The sequence below is a fragment of the Pongo abelii genome, chromosome 4, assembly GCF_028885655.2.
Source record: "Pongo abelii isolate AG06213 chromosome 4, NHGRI_mPonAbe1-v2.0_pri, whole genome shotgun sequence".
NCBI lineage: Eukaryota > Metazoa > Chordata > Mammalia > Primates > Hominidae > Pongo > Pongo abelii.
The window spans coordinates 142497285-142518964 of NC_071989.2; the positions used below are offsets into that span (position 1 = coordinate 142497285).

General features: G+C 42.3%; 2 protein-coding genes across 15 annotated transcripts in view; one reads left to right on the top strand and one right to left on the bottom strand.

Annotated features, from left to right (window-relative positions):
- The window catches only part of TCF7 (transcription factor 7), a 42093-nt gene extending 30014 nt beyond the window's left edge, over positions 1 to 12079 (top strand). For 4 of the 11 annotated variants that reach the window (XM_054556555.2, XM_024247037.3, XM_054556556.2 and 1 more), the window contains one exon: positions 1274 to 12079. In XM_054556555.2, coding sequence (XP_054412530.2) covers positions 1274 to 1571 — 298 coding nt within the window. In that variant the 3' untranslated portion in view covers positions 1572 to 12079. Of the gene's footprint in view, positions 1 to 813 lie in introns of all 11 variants that reach the window. The other 7 variants (XM_024247038.3, XM_054556558.2, XM_024247034.3 and 4 more) reach the window with 5 other exon arrangements.
- The window catches only part of PPP2CA (protein phosphatase 2 catalytic subunit alpha), a 71684-nt gene continuing 61390 nt past the window's right edge, over positions 11387 to 21680 (bottom strand). For 3 of the 4 annotated variants that reach the window (XM_063723964.1, XM_063723966.1, XM_063723965.1), the window contains 3 exons: positions 15973 to 16116; positions 13445 to 13585; positions 12474 to 12769 (listed from right to left, as the gene is read on the bottom strand). In XM_063723964.1, the coding sequence (XP_063580034.1) occupies positions 12734 to 12769; positions 13445 to 13585; positions 15973 to 16116 (321 nt within the window). In that variant the 3' untranslated portion in view covers positions 12474 to 12733. 4 annotated transcript variants of the gene reach the window in all.

The following is a 21680-nucleotide window of genomic DNA, read 5'->3' on the forward strand; positions in this document are numbered from 1 at the left end:
CATGTTCCACTGGGCCTGCAGCCCATTCCTTTGGCCCCTCAGCCCACTAGCATACTCAGCAGATTGGGAGCCCAGGCCTCCTGAGAATAGTAGTAAATACTGAACACAACGTGTGGAGAAGACCACTTGGGTCTAAGTGCAGGAGGATTGGAGAGAAAGACACAGAATGTTCCAGAAAGGAAGGACAGACTCAAGAAGGTAGCTCTGATGCCAGTGGGCCTAGCAAGTCCTCAGCAAACAGACAGCTCAACCACCACTAAGGGGGCCTGGAGCCCATTCTCCCAGGCCTCAAAGTCATTATGGCCCATGGGCTCCCTCACTTCTTCAAGATGGGATCCCTGCCTATACCATCCTGAGCCCTTAATCTGAAAAAAACAAGGTGACAACAACACAGAACCATCTGGTTGCCAGGTAGCCTTATGACTTGCTATCTTGTACCTACTGAGATCAAAGGGCTGGAGAGGCTGGGGGAGAGGAGCCAGGATACCCTGGGCTGTCTGAGGGAAAGGGCTCATATGTTTCACCATACAACAGAGAAATACTTGTGGGTGTGACAAGGTTTACCCAACAAGTGGTTAAAGTTTCCTCAGTCAGTTTCAGGCCAGGCCTGGCAGGGCTAAGATGGAGGGTACTCCAGGCAGTAAGGCCACTCACTGGCTCTAAGGAACACTTGTCCAGCCTCTCAGTGTACCCACCACACTCCCTGTCCAAGGGCAAGGAGGAGTTTGGGGTGTGTCTGTGTATCCACATACACAGACACAGTGGGAAACAACCCTGTCTTCAGGGGAAGTTCTATTCCATTCATTCCATCAGAGACAAACTGGCCCAGAGAACTCAAGGATGGTAATGGACAAGAAGAGTCACTGTCCACGTCTTCTTCCTCTAGCCCAGCCTGAGGACTGGGATGGCTGGGCAAGGAAGCCATAGGCATTGTGGCCCCTTGCCTTGGTGCAGATCTGAGTCCCACAAACACACCTGGAGAAGCTCAAAGGCCGGGACTGGGAGATGACTCCCTTGGAAGACAGGTGACGGCCCACAGGCCTATTGACAAAAGGCCCCTTTGCCACCTTGTGGCTGTTCTGGGAACTGCACCTGTCCTAGGTCTGGGCCAGACCAAGCAGAGTGGCAGTCTGAGGACACTTGACTTACCACCCAAGTCCTGGGAAGAGAGGACAAGAAATCAACCAGGCCTATGCAAAGGCAGCATTTTTTGGTTGTGGTGTATGACTGAATTCACCCTCTGTTTACAGATAACTCTCTTCACTATTCCTAGGAGGAAAAAGAAATGCATTCGGTACTTACCCGGAGAAGGCCGCTGCCCCAGCCCCGTTCCTTCCGATGACAGTGCTCTAGGCTGCCCCGGGTCCCCAGCTCCCCAGGACTCACCCTCATACCATCTGCTGCCCCGCTTCCCCACAGAACTGCTTACTAGCCCTGCGGAGCCGGCACCTACATCCCCAGGTCTCTCCACTGCTCTCAGCCTCCCAGCCCCAGGACCCCCACAGGCCCCCCGCAGCACCCTGCAGAGCACACAGGTACAGCAACAGGAATCTCAGAGACAGGTGGCCTAGCAGGCACAGGACATCTGGCTGCCTCCAGGAGCCTACCCCTGAGAGAAAGCGACAGAGACCCAGATCTCATGGAAACTGGCCAGGGGTCCTGTTAACGTCATCTCAGGGTCCAGACCCTGAAGATTTCAGAGGCTGCAGAACTTCTGCCTGAACCTGGGGCCATCGATTCAAATTGCTCCAAGTGGTGGGAATCAGATCTGTGTTGATGTGTCATCTAATTAAGGGAATCCCTTGTACCTATGGCTGCCTGCATCTATTCTTTGTACCATCTGCCTTGCCAGCCAGAAGCCTCTGCCTTCCTAGCTTTTCTGCTATAGGTCAGAGATGGGCTGAACTGAGCCTAGCTACCTTCTCTACCCATCTCCCCCATCCCCCACTGCCACACCCTCCCCATTCAGACACTTCATGGACCAAGAATGAGCTGGTTTGTCAAACATGTGAGCATGGTCACAACCACAAAGCTCAAGATGACAACTCTTCTCTTTTAAGGAAATGGAGAAGCTCTGTTTATAAAAACAAAAACAAAACCAGCTGCTACTCATAAGTTGGACCAGAGGAAGCCCCTTACTATGATCTCAGGAGCTTGCAAGAAGCAGGAAGGGGAATGGAATAGGTTAAGTTAGGCCTATCAACCTAAGCAGCAGAAATAATCTGACACTACCTTATCAGGCAAATTGGGGGAGGGGAGGGTGTATCTAGCTCTAGTTCAAATTATTTGGAAGTGTTCCCTGAGAAACTCACCAGCCTAAGAAGCTCTGATACCAAGGCCCCAGGCTCGTCACTAGCAGCTGCAGTCAATAGTTCAAAGAAGTCATGGCCCAAATCCAGTGTGCACCCCTCCCCATTCACAGAGCCTTTTTCACAATTCCATTTCCAGTTCATCTATGGCAGTCCAGCCAGCTCCTGGGCAGCTGTGAGATGGCAAACCCAAAACCTCATGACAGCCAGAGCCTGTCTTCCAGCATTCAATCCAGGCCGGCTCCAGTTTCCCCATGGGGCTGCGGGACAGAGGACCATTACAACTAGATCAAGGAGCCCAGAAAACCTCCAGTAGTGGACAACAGGTTTTCACCATAGCCTACATTAACCCATTTTTGAGCCAAGCTTCAACCCTGAGCCTTGAAAAACAAGTCGTTTTTTTAATTTAATTTTTGTTTTTTGCCTCCTCACATAGCCTAAATCCAAAGAAAAAGGGCTGTCGGGCCAGGCGCAGTGGCTCACACCTGTAATCCCAGCACTTTGGCAGGCCGAGGCAGGTGTAGCACCTGAGGTCAGCAGTTTGAGACCAGCCTGGCCAACATGGTGAAACCCTGTATCTACTAAAAATACAAAAATTAGCCAGACGTGGTGGTGCGTGCGTGTAATCCCAGCTACTTGGGAGGCTGAGGCAGGAGAATCGCTTGAACCCGGGAGGCGGAGGTTCCAGTGAGCCGAGATGGCGCTACTGCACTCCAGTCTGGGTAACAGGGAGACTGCATCTCAAAAGAAAAAAAAAAAGGCTGTCCATTTACTCACACACCTTTCAAAAAAAAGGCTTTAGTTCCTACTTTAGCCACTGGTTTCTCAGAATCCAAAGATCACATATTCTAGTGTAACACTGCAAGAAGTCTTGAGAAAAAGATTATTGTAGTGTTCAAAATATTTTTGTATTGTTAATGCATCATCATAGAAAAACTTTTTTAAACATGAGAATAAAGATACTTTTTACTGGGTTTGTTTTTCAAAGCCTGACCCTGAGGAATAAGCTGTTTCAGTAACAGAGCATGATATTCTTTCCTTTTCTTCTCCACAGTCAGGAAACTTGGAGTTTGTTTCCTATGGTACATATGTTCCCAAACCTCCAGCCTGCAGAAACCAGGGTTTACACTTGTCATCTCCCCTAAAGGGGTGTGGGCCCTGCCTGCCTCACCTGAGAGCTACGCCTGTACTCCCAATTCCAAGCTTTGCTCTTAACCCCCAATCCCTCTGACCCCACAATGATGCAGGCCAGCCTGTTCCCCAGTGCTCATATAAGAATAAATGAGTCGCCAACTGCCGTCCATAAAGGCTGAAAAGACAATCCAACCTGAAATAGGTACACATGACCACTAGGCTCCATTTTCCTCTGAGGGCAGAGAGAAAAGAAAACATTCCACAAGTGCATATCCTATTTCAAGGAAAACAAGAGCAAACAGGAATCTTTTATAACCTATTAGCACCACAAAATCCTAAAGGAGGATTTTTTAATAGCACCCTTTCCTCCCAAAGACTGCATCTGTTAAGACACAAAGTATTTTTCGTATTTTCACACAAGCCTTCAAGTTTGATAAATCTATTACCCACTTTTTAAAAAGTCACATACGCTGTCGGTGGACACGACAGCCACCATATCCACTTTATTTTTAGATTATTTGTATACATTTAGGGGTACAAGTGCAGCTGTGTTACATGAATATATTGTGTAGCGGTGAGGTCCGGGCTTTTAGTGTGCCCCTCACCTGAACAGTGTACTGTGCACGTAAGTAGTGCACATTGTACTCAACAGGGTAGGATTTCATACCTCATCCCCCTTTCATCTCCCACCTTTTGAAGTCTCCAATGTCTGTTATTCCATTCTGTATCCATATACCATGTGTACTCACTGTTTAGCTCCCTACAACCCACTTTTTACATGACAGTTTCCACCAAGTACACTGCTGTCTTCCTGAGACCTATCATGAATGTAAAAGGTGTCATGAAGGCACCTCAATAGGTCAGTCAACAAGTAGATGATAAATGTCAGGCAAGAAGTATTTCACATGGGACAGCCACTGGGCCACCATCATGCATTGTCACTGTCATTCCACTGAGTTCTGTTTTTTGGATTTTGTGTTTAAAGATATTTATAAAGAAAGTCATTTTCCAGAGCAGCGTCTATTTAAAGTAGGCCACTGGAAGTTGTAACCCCAGACTTGCTTTTGCTTCTGAGAGAGTGCTAGAGGACACTAGCCATTCTCTGGACATCTGTCCCATTTTAAAGAATTCTGTTCTGGCTACTGGCCTAGTTGTTTAAAAAAAAACACCTATATTCTAACCAGGGCTTATGTAAGACCAGGTTGCTGCATCTGATTTGGTGTCTCACTTAGAGTACACAGGGTACATGAACAATGCAGTCTTTGTGTATTGGCGGGGAAGCCTTTGGCAACTCTGTTTAAATCAGATCAGCTTTTTTTTAAAAAAAATCTGACTGCAGAAAGGAAACTCAGGTCCTCCCAAATCACCCTGGTGCATTCCTGTGAGGCCAGAGGGTGACTTGAGATTGCAACCTCAAGTTCAACTTCTAATACCACACCAGTCCCCCTTCACTGCCAGCTGAGAACCAACCCTGTTTCCTGAGACATCATAAGACAAGATAGCTTAGCCTCCCTTGAACATTTCCAGACAACTAGCAGACTTGCAACTTGGGTGAAAGACGTTCATCCCTCCCCTGGTACAGCTGCTCCCCATTTTGTTCTCAGTGGATATGGTGAGGGTTCAGCCCAGCAAGCAGACAAAGCCTACGTCTCCCAATCTGAAGGTGTCTACTTTAACAGAACCCCATGGATGGACTCTCTTCTGACATGTAATTATCTTTTGAATGGCTCCTGTTGTCTCCCATTCCTTCTGGCTGTGGACCCCCAACAGCTAGCTCAGAAGCACTGCACCCTAGCTTTGTTCAGTGTACAGTAAGCCTGGCCAGGAAGGCCACAAGTAAAGGGAAGCAGAAGGGTTCTTTATATCCTGTTCCAGAGAGGAAGAAAGGGAATAAGTTCCTGCATCCGTTTCTCAGAAAACAGCACAGAACAGAAGGGGTACGGGTAACAATAACAAGGCCATGTTAAACTACTTCTTAGGCCTATATGTCAAAGTAGAATTTAAGGCCCAAATCTAGTTAATTGTATAAAAAGGCTAAGTTGGCTTTTCTTTGAGGTTCTTTGAGAGTCATTAAGTGTGACTCTCAGATCTCTTCAGAGCTTTTTTTAAGCTCTTCAGGGCTTTAAGAGTTCACCAAGGGTTTCTGAAACAGCTGCCCACCCAAGCAGACCCTGGTTGTGTCAACTCCCCCAATCCCAACTTATTGTGATAACCTTGTTCCAAATCTCAAATCACCCTGTGGGCATCTTTCAAATTCTGACTCCTGAGCTCTTCTCTAATGGTCTGGAGCTACTAACAAACCATTACTGGCAGTGAGCATCTGAAAATACTCAAACGGCACGGAATTTGAAAACAGGAAACATAGATGGTGGGGATGTTCGCACACACAGTCCCTTAAAATAAAAGCCTAGCTCAGGTCAGGAAGGATTTTCAAGCTCTTAAACATAACATGGGATTAGGCATGTTAACTGGAAAGGGAAAACTTATGTCCTGGGGGTGGGAACTATCCTATCACAAGCAGTCCTCACAAGTTAGGTCACTATTGGTAAGGGATGTTTCACTTCTGAAGACAAGATAGCAGCTGTGAATTATGCGGGAGATAGTCCAGGCCACACTTCTTTCATATTCACCAGGGGCTCTGGACCAAGTCTTCCTTTTTCATTCAAGTGTTCTCATTCTTTTATCTGAAGCCTTGTTCTTTCAGGCATGTGCAATGTCAGGAAGCGGGGTGGAGAACTTGGGGAGGGAATAGGAAAAGCCAGGTTCCACTCACCAAAAAAAAATAAATAAATAAAAAATAAAAATAAAAAAAGCCACTCTGGAAACCCTGCTTGAGTACTTGAGGGTACAGAGTACAGCTTCTCTATTTTCCCACCCCTTTCTGTAAGCTTCCTGGAACAGAAAAATCTGCAAAGCAATTGAAGAAGGCAGAGTTAAAGGCTGTGAAATGGTACATTCAGGAAAGAAAGGACAAATAAGAATTTTCACCAGCTAGGTGGGAGGTATTCAAAGTGAGAGCACTTTAAGGAATTAAGCTGATCCTCAGTGTGCAATAAGAGGCTGCTATATAGCAGGTTGAAAATTTGAAGTTAAGAGATATCAGAAGGTCTGAATATACTTAAATACTTCCAGAAAATTTAAAGTTGACAGATATCAGAAGGTCACAAGAACTACAGATGTGGAAGCAGACACTGTTATGAGCAACTACATTCCTCCCATAGAATGCTGCTCAATACTAGCACACAGACCAGAGGTAGCCAGCAGTACACAAGACTTGCAAGGCAACAAGTACATTATCAATGAATTAGACATCTATCACTCAAACTATGTCCCGCATTGGAAGTGTGTCAAGCAAGAGCACCTTCGACAACACTTTTCGGCCACCACTAATGATCATCTCCACTGATGCCTCAGCAGAAAGGATAACATTCAGCCAATCCTGCTTAGATGTCCAAACGGCTCAATCTTGGGCCAAAGGACATGCTCTGAAATATTTCTTACACCATACTTCATCTTGATATGCACAGCCAGTTCTCTTACTCATTCTCTGTGACCATTGGAGGTAGTGATTTTTAACAACAGTAAACAAGAAAAAGTCATCAGGACTCTAACTGTAAAACCCCCAACATTCAAAAGACTGGTTTAGTTGAACAGCAAAAAAATAAAATAAAAATTTAAAAAATTAGAATTTAGCTCAAACACTCAAAAATTGCCCTGCCTAATGTGGGTCTGATGAATAAATGCTGATAAAATACTACTGAGTGTCAGCAAAGTACTGTGACTAATCCTGCCCTAATTTCTCTTTAATCTATATTCTCAGGGAAATGTACCAACACCCAACCTTCTGCTGTTAGGTCCTGACTGTGCACTGCTTTTTCCTCACTTTGGCATCTCTCCACCCCCAAACAAATCCAACTCGATTCTTGAAACCAAATTAGTTTCACTTTACAGAACGTTTCGTAGCACCTTTCAGCTCTGTAGCCCCCCATTGGCTCATTAAGCTTGTTCTGTCCAGAAACTTTTTTTTTTTTTTGAAACGGAGTCTCGTTCTGTCGCCAGGCTGGATTGCAGTCAGTGGCATGATCTTGGCTCACTGCAACTTCCGCCTCCCGAGTTCAAGCAGTTCTCCTGCCTCAGCCTCCCGAGTTGCTGGGACTACAGGCATGTGCCACCACGCCCAGCTAATTTTTGTATTTTTAGTAGAGATGAGGTTTCACCATGTTGGCCAGGATGGTCTCGATCTCTTGACCTCGTGATCTGCACACCTCAGCCTCTGAAAATGTTGGGATTACAGGCGTGAGCCACCGCGCCCAGCCCAGGAACATTTTTATTAGAGTTATCCACTCCCTCCCAGCAGTATTTATGCCTTCTCTCCTGAACTACACCAAAAGCTCCCAGCTCCCAAGAGGGAAACCATGTCTAATGCTTCCTACCAAGGAGAAGCCAGGAGCTACACTCTAAGGATTCAGCCATTTTGTAAGCTTTCCCTTTGCTTGCAATCTTCTTATTCTTGACTTCTTCCTAGCTTAAAAAGTTATACACTGGTTTCAAATCCAGATAATTGAAGATTAACTTTTCAAATCCTCAAACAACTTTGTAGGGAGAACATTTACTTGGTTGATTCCTTCCTACCAGAATGTACACTGAGCTTTAGAAAAGGAAAAATTGGTGGGTGCTGTGGCTCACATCTATAATCCCAGCACTTTGGGAGGTTGAGGCAGGAGGATCTTGAGCCCAGGAATTCAAAAACAGCCTGGGCAACATAAGGAGACCTCATCTCTATAAAAATCAATTTAAAAATACAAAAACTAGCAAGGCATGGTAGCGCACACATGTAGTCCTAGCTATTCAGGAGGCTGAGGAAGGAGGACTGTTGGAGCCCAAGAGTTCGAGGCTGCAGTGAGCTGTGATCACATCACTGCGCTCCAGCCTGGGCGGCAGAGGTGAGACCTTGTCTCTTAAAAGAAGAATCAAAAAGCTCTTCGGGCTACTCTGGGCACACTGCCTATGGGGTAATCCTGCTCTGCGAAGAGCAATTAAAAAAAATCTTCAAAAGGTAATGGTGGCAAGCAAAAGTTAAGCTTGTAAAGGGTGCTTAGAGCGAGAGGTCTGCTGCTCTCTCAATTTTCTCTTTTCTGGTGGAAACCACTTTATATTCCCAAACTGCCTTATTGAGAGCCTAGGCAAATTAATTTAAATAAAATTTATGTTGGGATCAGAACACAGCCCATAGGATTGGCCAATTTTTATGTAAACTGAAAGATGATGTGATTTGGAATATCTGCCTGCCCTAAGTCAGATGCCCACAGTGACTCACTGTTACTATCCTCCCTCCCCAGCTAGTTTTAAGATAAGGTCAGCATTACTATGATGTCATGTTACAAGGCTGCAGTTACCTGTCCAACCAAGTCACAATATAGCTCTTGCTTAATTCTAGGAGCTGGTGTATTCTGACAGTTGTACAGTAAAAAGTCACAGCTATAATCCCACATAGGGAGCAACAGGATGATTTTGTGAATCCTTGAGAAAATATAAGAACTGTAAAGCAGTATCTATTTTGTATATCAAGAATAGATTAAGGCAAGCTAACACATGGCACTTCAAAAGAGTAACTTGCTTCTACAACTTAAGAATTATTAGGGCCATGTGCGGTGGGTCACACCTGTAACCTCAGCACTTTCGGAGGCTAAGGCGGGCAGATCACAAGGTCAGGAGTTCAAGACCAGCCTGGCCAATATGGTAAAACTCCATCTCTAATAAAAACACAAAAAAATTAGCCAGGCATGGTGGCATGTGCCTGTAATCCCAGCTACTCGGGAGGCTGAGGCAGGAGAATCACTTGAACCCAGGAGGCGGAGGTTGCAGTGAGCTGAGATCGCACCACTGCCTTCCAGCCTAGGTGACAGAGTGAGCCTGTCTCAAAAAAAAAAAAAAAAAAAATTATTAGAATTTGAGGGGGCACATCTTTAGCCTATGACAATGTTAGGGAGAAAGTAATAAGCTAACATTCAGGAAGGTTTTGGTTTACTTTTAGATCACAAGTGACATAATCAATGAAAAGGTGAGAAGCCAAAGGACTGTCATGGAGTCCTTCAAAGGACTTCATCATTAAAAGCAGCACACTGCAGAAAGCAGCATCTTGTTTACAGAGGAAACTGACAAACATCCTTCAATCACCCAAATCTGCCAAATACCTTCTTCCTCTCATTCTTTCCTGGTGAAATAAAAGGCATTTCCTAATTAATCCCTAAGGTTACTTTATCAACAAGGGTTTTCTTTCCTTTACTACTATAACAGTAATTAGAGAAAGTCTTCATAATTCATCAGTAACCACTCTCCAAACCAAGGCTATTACATCAAGCTCTCCCCTCTCATGCATTAAAACTGCTCTTCTTGTTTTCATTATGCCCTGTACCTGCATTTCACAAGGACTTTTCACTTATGTTACTTATACTGAAATTCATGGAGTAGTGCTGCTAAATACAAGTTAAATCCTGCTGTCAAGTGACTTCCAATGAAGTCCTGGAACTAATATAAAGCAGACTGCACTAGATCTATAAAACCGTAGTACCTATTTCCAACTTGCCCAAGGCCATGCAGACACTAAAACTCCAGCCTCAAGGTATGACTTAATGCCACGATATTAGTTTAGAAGAATGGTTGGGAAGTGAGAGTAGCCAGAAATGAGTGGAGTTTTGAAGACTGAGGTTTGGCTACTGTGATAATGAGAAAGGACCACTCACTCCACGTGAAAGCCTAGAAAAGTTCTAGTAGATATATTAAAGAAATAGTGGGCATACAGTAGGGAACAGGAAAAAGAAAGGTAGGAAAAGAATACTGCAACCAGACTGAAAAGGGCTTCTTAATACCACGTCTATGATTTATTTGGGTCCACAATGGTCACAAATGGCTTATTTTCTCTTGGATTTCTATTAATGTAAAAGTTTAAGATTACTAGGATTTTTTGTTGTTTGTTTAGGGACTACAGAAAGTCAAGAAACAAAAATTTAAATTACTACTATATTGTCTGTCCATCCAATCTTTCTGAAAGATCCCATTATCCTTTAAATATGGATAGTGACGTTATTTACTCATATAATTCTAACTACTCCTGAGTATTATACAGATTAAGTGGTAATAACAAGCTCCAGTTTCTTAGAAGGTGATACTTCCTTTACAAGTTAAACATGGCATATGGCAGTAATCCTAGATTTGTTTGTCATAATACTGCTAAGGATACTTTTGGTTTGTTTTTGAGACAAGGTCTCGCTCTATTGCCTAGACTGGAGTGCAGTGGTGCAATGCCAGCTCACTGCAGCCTCGACTTCTCAGGCTCAAGCAATCTTCCCACCTCAGCCTCTCAAGTAGTTGGGATCATAGGCATGCACCATATGACTGCTAATTTTTTTTTTTTTTTTTTGGAGAGACAGGGACTTCCTGTGTTGCCCAGGCTGGTCTTGAACTCCTGGGCTCAAACAATCCTCCTGTCTTGTCCTCCGAAAATGTTGAGATTACAGGCATAAGCCACCATGCCCAGCTGCCAAGGATACTTGAGGTGGATAAGGTTTTTGCAGAAGTTGATCTTATAATAGCAGGAATTGGTAGATGAGACAATTCAGCTAGGACTATACACCGCTACCTTCCCCACTAAAACCAGGACAAACAGAAAACAAGCTTATGTCCTAAGAGTAAAGGGAACCAAGAATCCAAAAGTAGTCACAGGGGTTGGCAAACATTTTCTGTTAAATGCCAGATAGTAAAATATGTTAGGCTTTTTGGTCAAATACAGTTTCTGGTGAGTGTGTGTGTGTGTATTTTAAATAACTCTTTACAACGTAAAAACCATTTTTTGCTCAAAGACTACAAAAACAGGCTATGGGCCTCATTTGACCCACACACGTTATAGTTTCTATCTTTGGTACAGACAACAAATTGGAATTAAGTGAGACAACATATGGGACTTTATTAAATAAGGTGAATTTGGGACAAATGAAAGGTGAGATGAAGGCAAACTACTGTCAAGGGATGATCTGAGCCTGAACAACTCAGTGGATGTGAAGAGAAAACAAGATTACATGTGAATATAGATGTTAACTGGAAAAGGAAGGAGAAAAAAAGGGAGCACAAGGAAGAAAAAAAAATCAAAATTTGTGAGCCATCTCAAGCCATCAAAAAAACTTCATTCTATTGTAGGAGGGAAGCTGGAAACAATGGCAGAGTAATTTTGTGTTAAGAATTAAAGTACTAGCTCCAGTTAGGCATATAAATGACAATTAGAAGGGACAGAAGTTATGGTTATGTCAGCAGCCTCCAGTGAGCTAGGACATAAACTAAGTCTTTTCAAGCTGAACAAATATATACACGTTCAACCCATTTAAGTGAAGAGACACATTTAAGTCCACAAAAGCAAACTTAACTACCTACTATATAACTTACTTTTTATTGAAAGTATCTTGCATTCATGATGGATGCTTTCTGGGTTTTACTACATATTTTAATGTTAAAAGTTAAATTATTTTTTTACATGCAAGTAGTGTGAATAATTTTCTCCACATGGGAACACTAATTATAAAAAGATGACATCCCACATGGGTTAAGTGTCTTTTTAATTGAAAAGCTAACAAACTGTCCAGTTACATTTCTCCCAAAAAACCACAAACTGGGTAGTAACTGAGTCTCTAGGCAAGATATTTAAAACTAAGAGGATTAAAAATAAAATTAAAAAGAAAACAAGTCCTCAGATGCAATGAAGGGAGCCCTGCTACATACAGGCTAATCAATACAGTAGTGGTACTCCTTGACTGCAGGAGGCTGGAAGACATCCTAGTAACTCCACTCAGAACATTTACTTCAAGAAGCCTTTTTCCAGTTTCCAACTCATGAATAAAGATAATATTTTGTTAATTCTATTCCAGAAAACTTTTTTGCAAGTTGTTTTATTTACAATGCCAACTTTTAAAAGGTCACTAAAGTTAACTGGACAATAAACTAGGCAGACATTGCTTTACAAAAAAGAGGGAAAGCCCAAAATGCCACTTATAGAGAACCCACAGTTCAGTTTTATTCAGAGCAAAGAAAAAAGAAACTTTCCATCATACTAGAAGAAACTCGGCCATAAGATTTGGAATCTGTGCTCAAACTACACATGCAATGAGGACAATATTCTGCTAATACAATTGACTTGCTGCTGCATTTGTCTACTGTTTGTCTAATATTAACAATTATAAACAGAGCAGTGCAACTAGTATTTGGAACAATCCTTACAGTGTTACAGTGTCAGGCACAACATTTCACTTCTCTTCACACCACTGGTTCTCTTTGCGTACCTAAAAGAGATGGATATAGGGAAGTACCTTAACTTGAGTAGTCTTTCCTAAGACTTATAAATACTACCTACTGATTCATCGATAGCCAGTGAGTTGAGTCAGAAGAACAGATGGAAAATTAGAACAACACCAGGTTAAGACTATATTTCCGGATTTCCTTTCTTTGCCTCCCATGGTTTTTATTCTGCCCTGCTGAAATTATGAACAAAGGCAATGGGCAATTTACTAAAGTTGACAGAGCAAATTCAGTTAATTCATTCACATTATTTCAGTCTGTAGTCATGTCAACAAAATCATTCTGATCTATTCTTTCATTTCCTCCCCTCATTAAGTTGCTCTAAAGTACCCTAGCATATACTTCTCTCTAGGGCCTGCTTTTCTGATGTCAGATATGTATGGTCTATACAGAAAGTTGCAGGTGCCAAAACTAGTAACTGTTAATACATTAACAAGAGCTCTTCTCATTGAAAACTAATTGTTCTTATGCTTAAAATGCAGTATCATCTAAGTGTTCAGATTCATAAAGACAGAACAGTATGTTTAAGACACATAAAGTACATATTATCCCTAAAGTATCAAGACTACTTGATACAGTCACCTCTTTTCCTGGCATGTTATAGGTGTTAGTCCCTTTTTAAGAGCATGTGATCAAAGACAAAAATGCATGCTACCTACCTGGGCTTCCTCCTCTTCAGTAAAGTCATTTTTGATATTGAAGGTCTTGCGAATCTCCTCAGGAGTTTTCCCCTTGATCATATTGGCAACAGTCTTGCATGTAACATCAAGCAAACCTTTGATGTCTAAGTAGTTTGCAGCCTGTAAAGAGACAGTTGTTTTCCTTAAAGTATACTTGATGTTTTAAACTAAATCCAAAGTTAATGGTTGACACTCCATATCTAATAAAGCTTAAAATGCTAATTTTAAGAAATTAAAAGGAGAAGAATAAATCACTCATAAGTTCTTCTGTGAAAGACTTTTATGTGACCTTCTTTGTTATACCTCTATAATGTTGAATGCTTCTGCTTCCTTAACCAAACTATACTAGCTCAAATGTGAAATAACGGCCACTACTGTTGTATATGTGTGTACACATGCACACAAATACCACATCAGGTCTTGGCAAAAATATTTGTCCACACTTAAAAGAGTTCAAACATAAGCAGTTATAGCACTACACTTTATTGATCTCATTTTAAAAAACAGGTTTTGGTTTCATTGACTTTATTGTTTACTTGTTTTCTATTTCATTGATTTCTGCCCTTTAATATTCTCATTCTTCTGTTTACTTTGTATTTAATTTCATCTTTTACTAGTTTCTTAAGGTGGAAGCTTAGATCACCGATTTGAAACTTTTCTTCTAATAATATAGGTATTTCATTCCATCAATTTCCCTCTAAGTACTTCTTTAGCTGCATCTCACAGATTTTTCATGTGTTTTACTTCCACTCAGCTCAAAATACTTTCTATTTCTTCTCTGACCCATAGGTTACTTGCAAATGTGTTAGTTTAAAAGTAGTTGCAGATTTTTCCAGATACCTTTCTGTTTATGATTTCTAATTCCATTGCAGTCAGAAGACATACTTTGTATGACCTGAATCCTTTTACAATGGAGACTCTTTTTTTAAGACACCGTCTCACTCTGTCACCCAGGCTGGAATTCAGTGGCGTGATCTCGGCTCACTGCAATCTCTACCTCCCAGGTTCAGCCGATTCTCTTGCTTCAGTCTCCCAAGTAGCTGGGATTACAGGTGGGTGCCACCTCACCCAACTAATTTTTTTTTTGAGACGAAGTCTCGCTCTGTCGCCCAGGCTGGAGGGCAGTGGTGCGATATCAGCTCACTGCAAGCTCCACCTCCCAGGTTCATGCCATTCTCCTGCCTCGGCCTCCCGAGTAGCTGAGACTACAGGTTCCTGCCACCACGCCCGGCTAATTTTTTGTATTTTTAGTAGAGATGGGGTTTCACCATGTTAGCCGGGATGGTCTCGATTTCCTGACCTCGTGATCCGCCCACCTCGGCCTCCCAAAGTGCTGGGATTACAGTCGTGAGCCACCGCGCCCGGCCTAATTTTTGTATTTTTAGTAGAGATGGGGTTTCATCATGCTGGCCAGGCTGGTCTCAAACTCCTAGCCTCAAGTGATCCACCCGCCTCGCCCTCCCAAAGTGTTGGGATCACAGGCGTGAGCCACCGCGCCCAGCTGAGACTTGTTTTATGGCCCAGAACATGGTCTATCTTGGTAATATACACTTGAAAAGAATATGTATTCTGCTATCATTACATATAATGTTTTAGGCCAGGCGCGGTGGCTCATGCCTGTAATCCCAACACTTTGGGAGGCATAGGCAGGTGGATCACCTGAGGTCAGGAGTTCAAGACCATCCTGGCCAACATGGTGAAACCCCATCTCTACTAAAAATACAAAAACTTAGCTGGGCATGGTGGCTCATGCCTGTAATCTCAGCTACTCAGGAGGCTGAGGCAGGAGAATCGCTTGAACTTGGGAGGTGGAGGTTGCAGTGAGCCAAAATCATGCCACCGCACCCCAGCCTGTGTGACAGGAGTGAAACTCTGTCTCAAAAATATATATATATAATATTTTATAAATGTCCATTAAGACAATTTGGTCAATAGTGTTATATCAAGTTATCCTGATTTCTGTTTAGTTATATTAATTGAGAGAGGTGCTGAAATCTCTATGATTGTCACTTTGTGGACTTCTTTGAGTTCTATTGGGTTTTGTTTCACTTCTTGGAAGTTCTGCTTCTAGCCAGATAAACATTTATAATTGTTATGTCTTTTTAAAAAACTGATCCCCTTATCAATATGAAATAATCCTCTTTAACCCTGGTAATATTCTTTGCCTCCAAACCTATTTTAATATAGTCACTCCAGCTTTCTTTTGATTCGTGTTAGTGTACTGTATCTTCTTCCATTCTTTAAACCTGGTTCTGTCTATATATTTAAAGTGGGTTTCTTACAGACAGCATAGCTAAGCTTGCTTTTCTGATCTGGTAATTTCTGCCTTTTAACTGTGTTTAGACCATTTACATTTAGTGTGTTACTGATACGTGGATTTAAATATGGCATTACATTTGAATTTAGAGAGTATTAAAATTCAGTGTCAATGAAGTTAGCAAATTTTAAATCTGTAAGAAGTGTTTAAAGGCTCTAGAATAGAGCTATCTTACACATTAAAAACTTACCAGAATGAGTTCAAAAAGTGTTCCTTGGTCAACTTTCAGGAATTCTTGGTCCCAAACAGGAATATCGTCTGTTCGCTTTTCTTTGTTCTCATCATCTTCAGGAGGAGGAGGGTCATCCTTGTGGTGGGTGCACCACTGAATGACCTACAACAACAAAAGTTCATTCCTCTGTGGCACTTTGTCACAAGGTACTCATTCCACTGCTGGGACAACTTATCCCTATATTGGAATAATAACTAGCTAGAGGTTGACTTGAGCCATTAACAGCCAAGCTTGAAAAACAAAAATGAAGCTTGAAGAATGGTTATAACCCTAGAAGGGAGAAGATCTTATTAGATAAAAGTAAGCCATGCAGACAGAGTACTGTACTTGACTACATTAAAAAGCTTCTATGCAAAAAGAAAAGTTAGGACGTGTCTAGAAGATACCTGCAATATGTACAACAATGATTAGCTGAGAGAATATAAAATCTTTCAAAAATCATTAGAGAGAAATGGGTTAATGATATGTACAGCCAATAAATGAAATCTGAACAGCCAAACATAAAGAACGCTCAACTTTACTAGAAGCAAAACTAACACTACAGATACTTCTCTAGATTGAAAAAAAAAATCAAGAAACTGATACTAATGGTTGGGCAATAATGGAAAGGAAACACAAACTCTTCTAGAGAGTATAAATTGGTATAACCCCTTTGAAAGCTAATCCAGCACTCCTCAAAAAAGCTGAGTATGTACATATATTGTAACCAGGAAATTCCAAATACCCCAGACACATGTGTAAGACTATTTGGTGTAGGAACAAAGCAGGAAAAGCCCCAAAATTCCCTTAATAGGAGAATAATTACTTCATAAAGTTTCAGGAAGCTGATTACTTAAGACTATACATACCAGCATAAAGACCAAAATCAATACTGAAAGTGTTTTCAGTTGTAGAATCTAGGCAGTGGCTACATGGGTGTCTACTGTGTAATTCTTTCAATTTTTCTGTATGGCTAAAACTTTTTCATAGCAAAATGTTGGAGGAGTAAACAATGCTAAGAGAAAACGGCAGAGCCAAGAAATTATATTGCCAGGATACAAAAAAAAAAAAAAAGAGTTTCAATAAGGAAAAGCCAAGCAAAGGGTTGTTTGTTTTTGAGACAAGGTCTCACTGTGTCACCCAGGCTAGAATGCAGTGCCGCAATCATGGCTCACTCAACCTCCTGTGCTGAAGCGATCCTCCCACCTCAGCCTCCCAAGTAGCTGCAACTACAGGTGCACGCCACCATGCCTGGCTCATTTTTGTATTTTGTTTTTGTAGAGATAAGATTTCATCATGTTGCAAACTTCTGAACTCAAGCAATTCACCCACCTTGTCCTCCCAAAGTGTTGGGATTACAGCTATGAGCCACCGTGCCTGGCCAGGAAAAGGTTTTTGTTTTTGTTTTAATTTTGAGACGGAGTTTCACTCTTGTTGCCCAGGCTGGAGTGCAATGGCGCTATCTCGGCTCACTGCAACCTCCACCTCCTGGGTTCAAGCGATTCTCCTGCCTCAGCCTCCTGAGTAGCTGGGATTATAGGTGCCTGCCACAACGCCCAGCTAATTTTTTTTTTATTTTTAGTTGGCCAGGCTGGTCTCGAACTCCTGACCTCAGATGATCCACCCGCCTCTGCTTCCCAAAGTGCTGGAATTACAGGTGTGAGCCACCGCACCCGGCTAAGGGTTTTTAATGAAATAAATAATAGCTTCTTAAGAAGTATTCCAACTATATAAGAAAATTAAAAAACGTCAATTAATATTTGCTTATCCAGGCATTTTAAAAACTCTAAACCTGGGCACAGTGGTTCATACTTGTAATCTCAGCACTTTGGGAGGCTAAGGCAGGACTGCTTAAGGCCAGAAGTTCAAGACTAGCCTGGGCAATATAGAGAGACCCTGTCTCTACAAAAAATGATGATAATAATAATAATAGGCTGGGCACTGTGGCTCACACCTGTAATTCTAGCACTTTGGGAGGCCGAGGTGGGTGACTTACTTGAGGCCCAGAAGTTCAAGACCAGCCTGGGTAACATGGTGAAACCCTGTCTCTATGAAAACTACAAAAATGAGATAGGACTGGTGGTGCACACCTATGATCCCAGCTACTCAGAAGGTTGAGGCAAGAGAATCACTTGAGCCCAGGAGGTTGAGGCTGTAGTGAGCCATGATCGTGCCACTGCACTCCAGCCTGAGCAAGAGAGTGAGATTCTGTCAAAAAAAAAAATAAATAAATAAAAATAATCACTACCACTACTAACAAAAAATAAAAATTTAAAAATAAAAAACTCTTAAAAGGATATATAAAGAAACTAATGCCTAGGTTCACAACGGGTGGTGCCAGTAAAAAAGAAAAACAAAAAAATGCCACATTACTTTGTGGGGGGAGCAGTTTCCAATCAGATAAGAGACAGGGAAAGGAGATTTTATTGTACACTTTCATAGTTTTGGCATCATGTAATTATTCTTCAAAATATGATATATATTCAATACAAACAGGCTTAAAAAAAAAAACTTCTCGGCTGGGTGTGGTGGCTCACACCTATAATCCCAGCACTCTGGGAGGCCAAAGGAGACAGATTGCTTGAGCCCAGGAGTTCCGGACCAGCCTCGGCAACATGGTGAAACTCCATCTCTACAAAAAATACAAAAATTAGCCAATTGTGGTGGCATGTGCTTGTAGTCGCAGCTACTCGGGAGGCTGAGGTGAGAAGATCACCTGAACCCGGGAGATAGAAGGTGCAGTGACCCATGACTGCACCACTGCACTCCAGCCCAGGCAACACAGTGAGACCCTATCTCAAACAAACAAACCAAACAAACCAAAAAACACCAAAAACCAAACACTTCTCATTCTCAGAAGTGGCCCTACATCACCCAAACCTTTAACTCTGACCTTATCTACTCCCTTCTTGCTCTAGCTTCCACTAAACTCCTTGCCTTTCCTAAAAAGGCAGGGCATGCTCTTGTCTTAAGGTCACTGCACTTGCTCCCAAATCCCAGAATTCTTTTCCCCCAAATATTCACGTCTTTGTTTAAAAGATTATCTTCGGCCAGACACGGTGACTCAAGCCTGTAATCCCAGCACTTTGAGAGGCTGAGGCAGGCGGATCACCTGAGGTCCGGAGTTCGAGACCAGCCTGGCCAACATGGTGAAACCCCAACTCTACTCAAAATACAAAAAATTAGCCGGGCATGGTGGCGCGTGCCTGTAATCCCAGCTACTGAGGCTGAAGCAGGAGAACTGCTTAAACCCCGGAGGCAGAGGCTGCAGTGAGCCAAAGTTGTGCCACTGTACTCCAGCCTGGGCAACAAGAGCAAAACTCCATCCTAAGAAAAAAAAAAAAAAAGATTATCTTCTCAGTAAGACATCTCCTGACCATCTTTATTTTCAAAACAGCTAACTGTTCACCTACTCACCCCTTTAAATTCCCCATTCCCTTCTTTATTCTCCATAGTTTTTCCATTTGATGTATTTCTTATGTTGCATGTTTCCCCACCCCTTCAGATCATAAACTCCATAAGGGCAGAGATTTTGTCTCTTTGGTTCACTGCTATAACCCCAGCTTTTGGATGGCATTTGAATGTACCGGGCATTCGACTACAAGCAAAGATCCTTTTAGAAACATATTTCATTAGTATAAAATAGAATATGTTAATTGCAAGACATATTCAGAAGTCATAAAGAATGAGATCTAACTAGATAAAATAAAGCCTCTAAATCGTAACATGAATTAACGTAAGACAAGCAAACTGGTAGAAACTTTTAAAGAGTTCTTATAAAAAGCCTATTAGATAATACCACTGAATTGTCACTTAAAAATGGTTAAGGTTGTAAATTTTGTTATGTGTATTTTACAATTTTTTAAGCCCATTAGACAACAACATGGATGAATCTTGAAAACATTATGCTAAGTGAAATAAGCCAGATACAAAAGGACTAATATTGTATGATTCCATATATTATGTACCCAGGATAGCTAAATTCAGACACAGAAAGTAGAATAGTGTTTACCTAGGGGGATTTTTTTTTGAGGGGGGAGGGTATACCGAAATAGGAAGTTACAGTTTAATGGGTACAGAGTTTCAGTGTGGGATGATAAAGTTCTGAAAATGCTTAGTGGTGATAGCTGCACAACACTGTGAATGTAATTAATGTCACTGAATGGTGCACTTTCAAAAAGTGAAAATGATCAATGTTATGTATATTTTATCACTATTTTTCTAAGACCATTAGGAAAACAGAGAAATGAAAACAGACAATGCAGAAAATGTAAATGGCCAGTAACACATGTAAAAACATTCACACTTTAGGAGGCCAAAGCAGGCAGATCGCCTGAGGTGAGGAGTTCAAGACCACCCTGGCCAACATGGTGAAACCCCCGTCTCTACAAAAATAAAAAAATTAGCTGGGCATGGTAGCCGGTGTCTGTAATCCCAGCTACTCAAGAGGATGAGGCGGGAGAATCACTTGAACCCAAGGGGCAGAGGTTGCAGTGAGCTGAGATCGTGCCACTGCACTCCAGCCTGGGCGACAGAGTGTCTGTCTCAAAAAAAAAAAAAAAAAAACAAACCACAGGCGTGGTGGCTCATGCCTGTAATCCCAGCACTTTGGGAGGCCAAGGTGGTCAGATCACAAGGTCAGGAATTCAAGACCAGCCTGACCAACATGGTGAAACCCTGTCTCTACTAAAAAAATACAAAAATTAGCCAGGCATGGTGGCGAGTGCCTGTAATCCCAGCTACTTGGGAGGCTGAGGCAGGAGAATTGCTTGAACCTGGAAGGTGGAGGCTGCAGTGAGCCGAGACTGTGCCACTGCTCTCCAGCCTGGGCAACAGAGTGAGATCAAAACAACAAACAAACACAAAAAAATTCAGGTCAGCCGGGCATGGTGGCTCCACCTGTAATCCCAGCACTTTGGGAGGCCAAAGCAGGGAGATCGCCTGAGGTCAGGAGTTGGAGACCAGCCTGGCCAACATGGTGAAAACCTGTCTAATATAAAAATTAGCCAGTGTGGTGGTGGGTGTCTGTAATCCCAGCTATTTGGGAGGCTGAGGCAGGGAAAATTACTTGAACCTGGAAGGCAGAGGCTGCAGTGAGCTGAGATCACACCACTGCACTCCAGCCTGGGCGACAGGGCGAGACTCCATCTCAAAAAAAAAAAAGATGCTATGTATTAACTAACATACACATATCACCTTTCATTTTGTTATATGGAAAAAAAAACCATAGAAATGTATAGTTTGCTACCTTAAAAATGGGGGAAAATGCCGGGCGCGGTGGCTCACGCCTGTAATCCCAGCACTTTCGGAGGCTGAGGTGGGCAGATCATGAGGTCAAGAGATCAAAACCACCCTGGCCAACATGGTGAAACCCTGTCTCTACTAAAAATACAAAAATTAGCTGGGCGTGGTGGCGTGCGCCTATAGTTCCAGCTACTCAGGAGGCTGAGGCAGGAGAATCACCTGAATCCAGGAAGCAGAGGCTGCAGTGAGCTGAGATCACACCACTACCCTCCAACCTGGCGACAGAGCAAGACTCTGGTCTCAAAAAAAAAAAAAAAAAAAAAGAATGTGGGAAAACAATATACTTACTTGTTAATACCTGTATTACAAAATACTAAAAGGATAAATTGCTACCTGAAAGGGGACTGGAATAGATAAGGACAGAAATGGGAACAAAGTGTTAC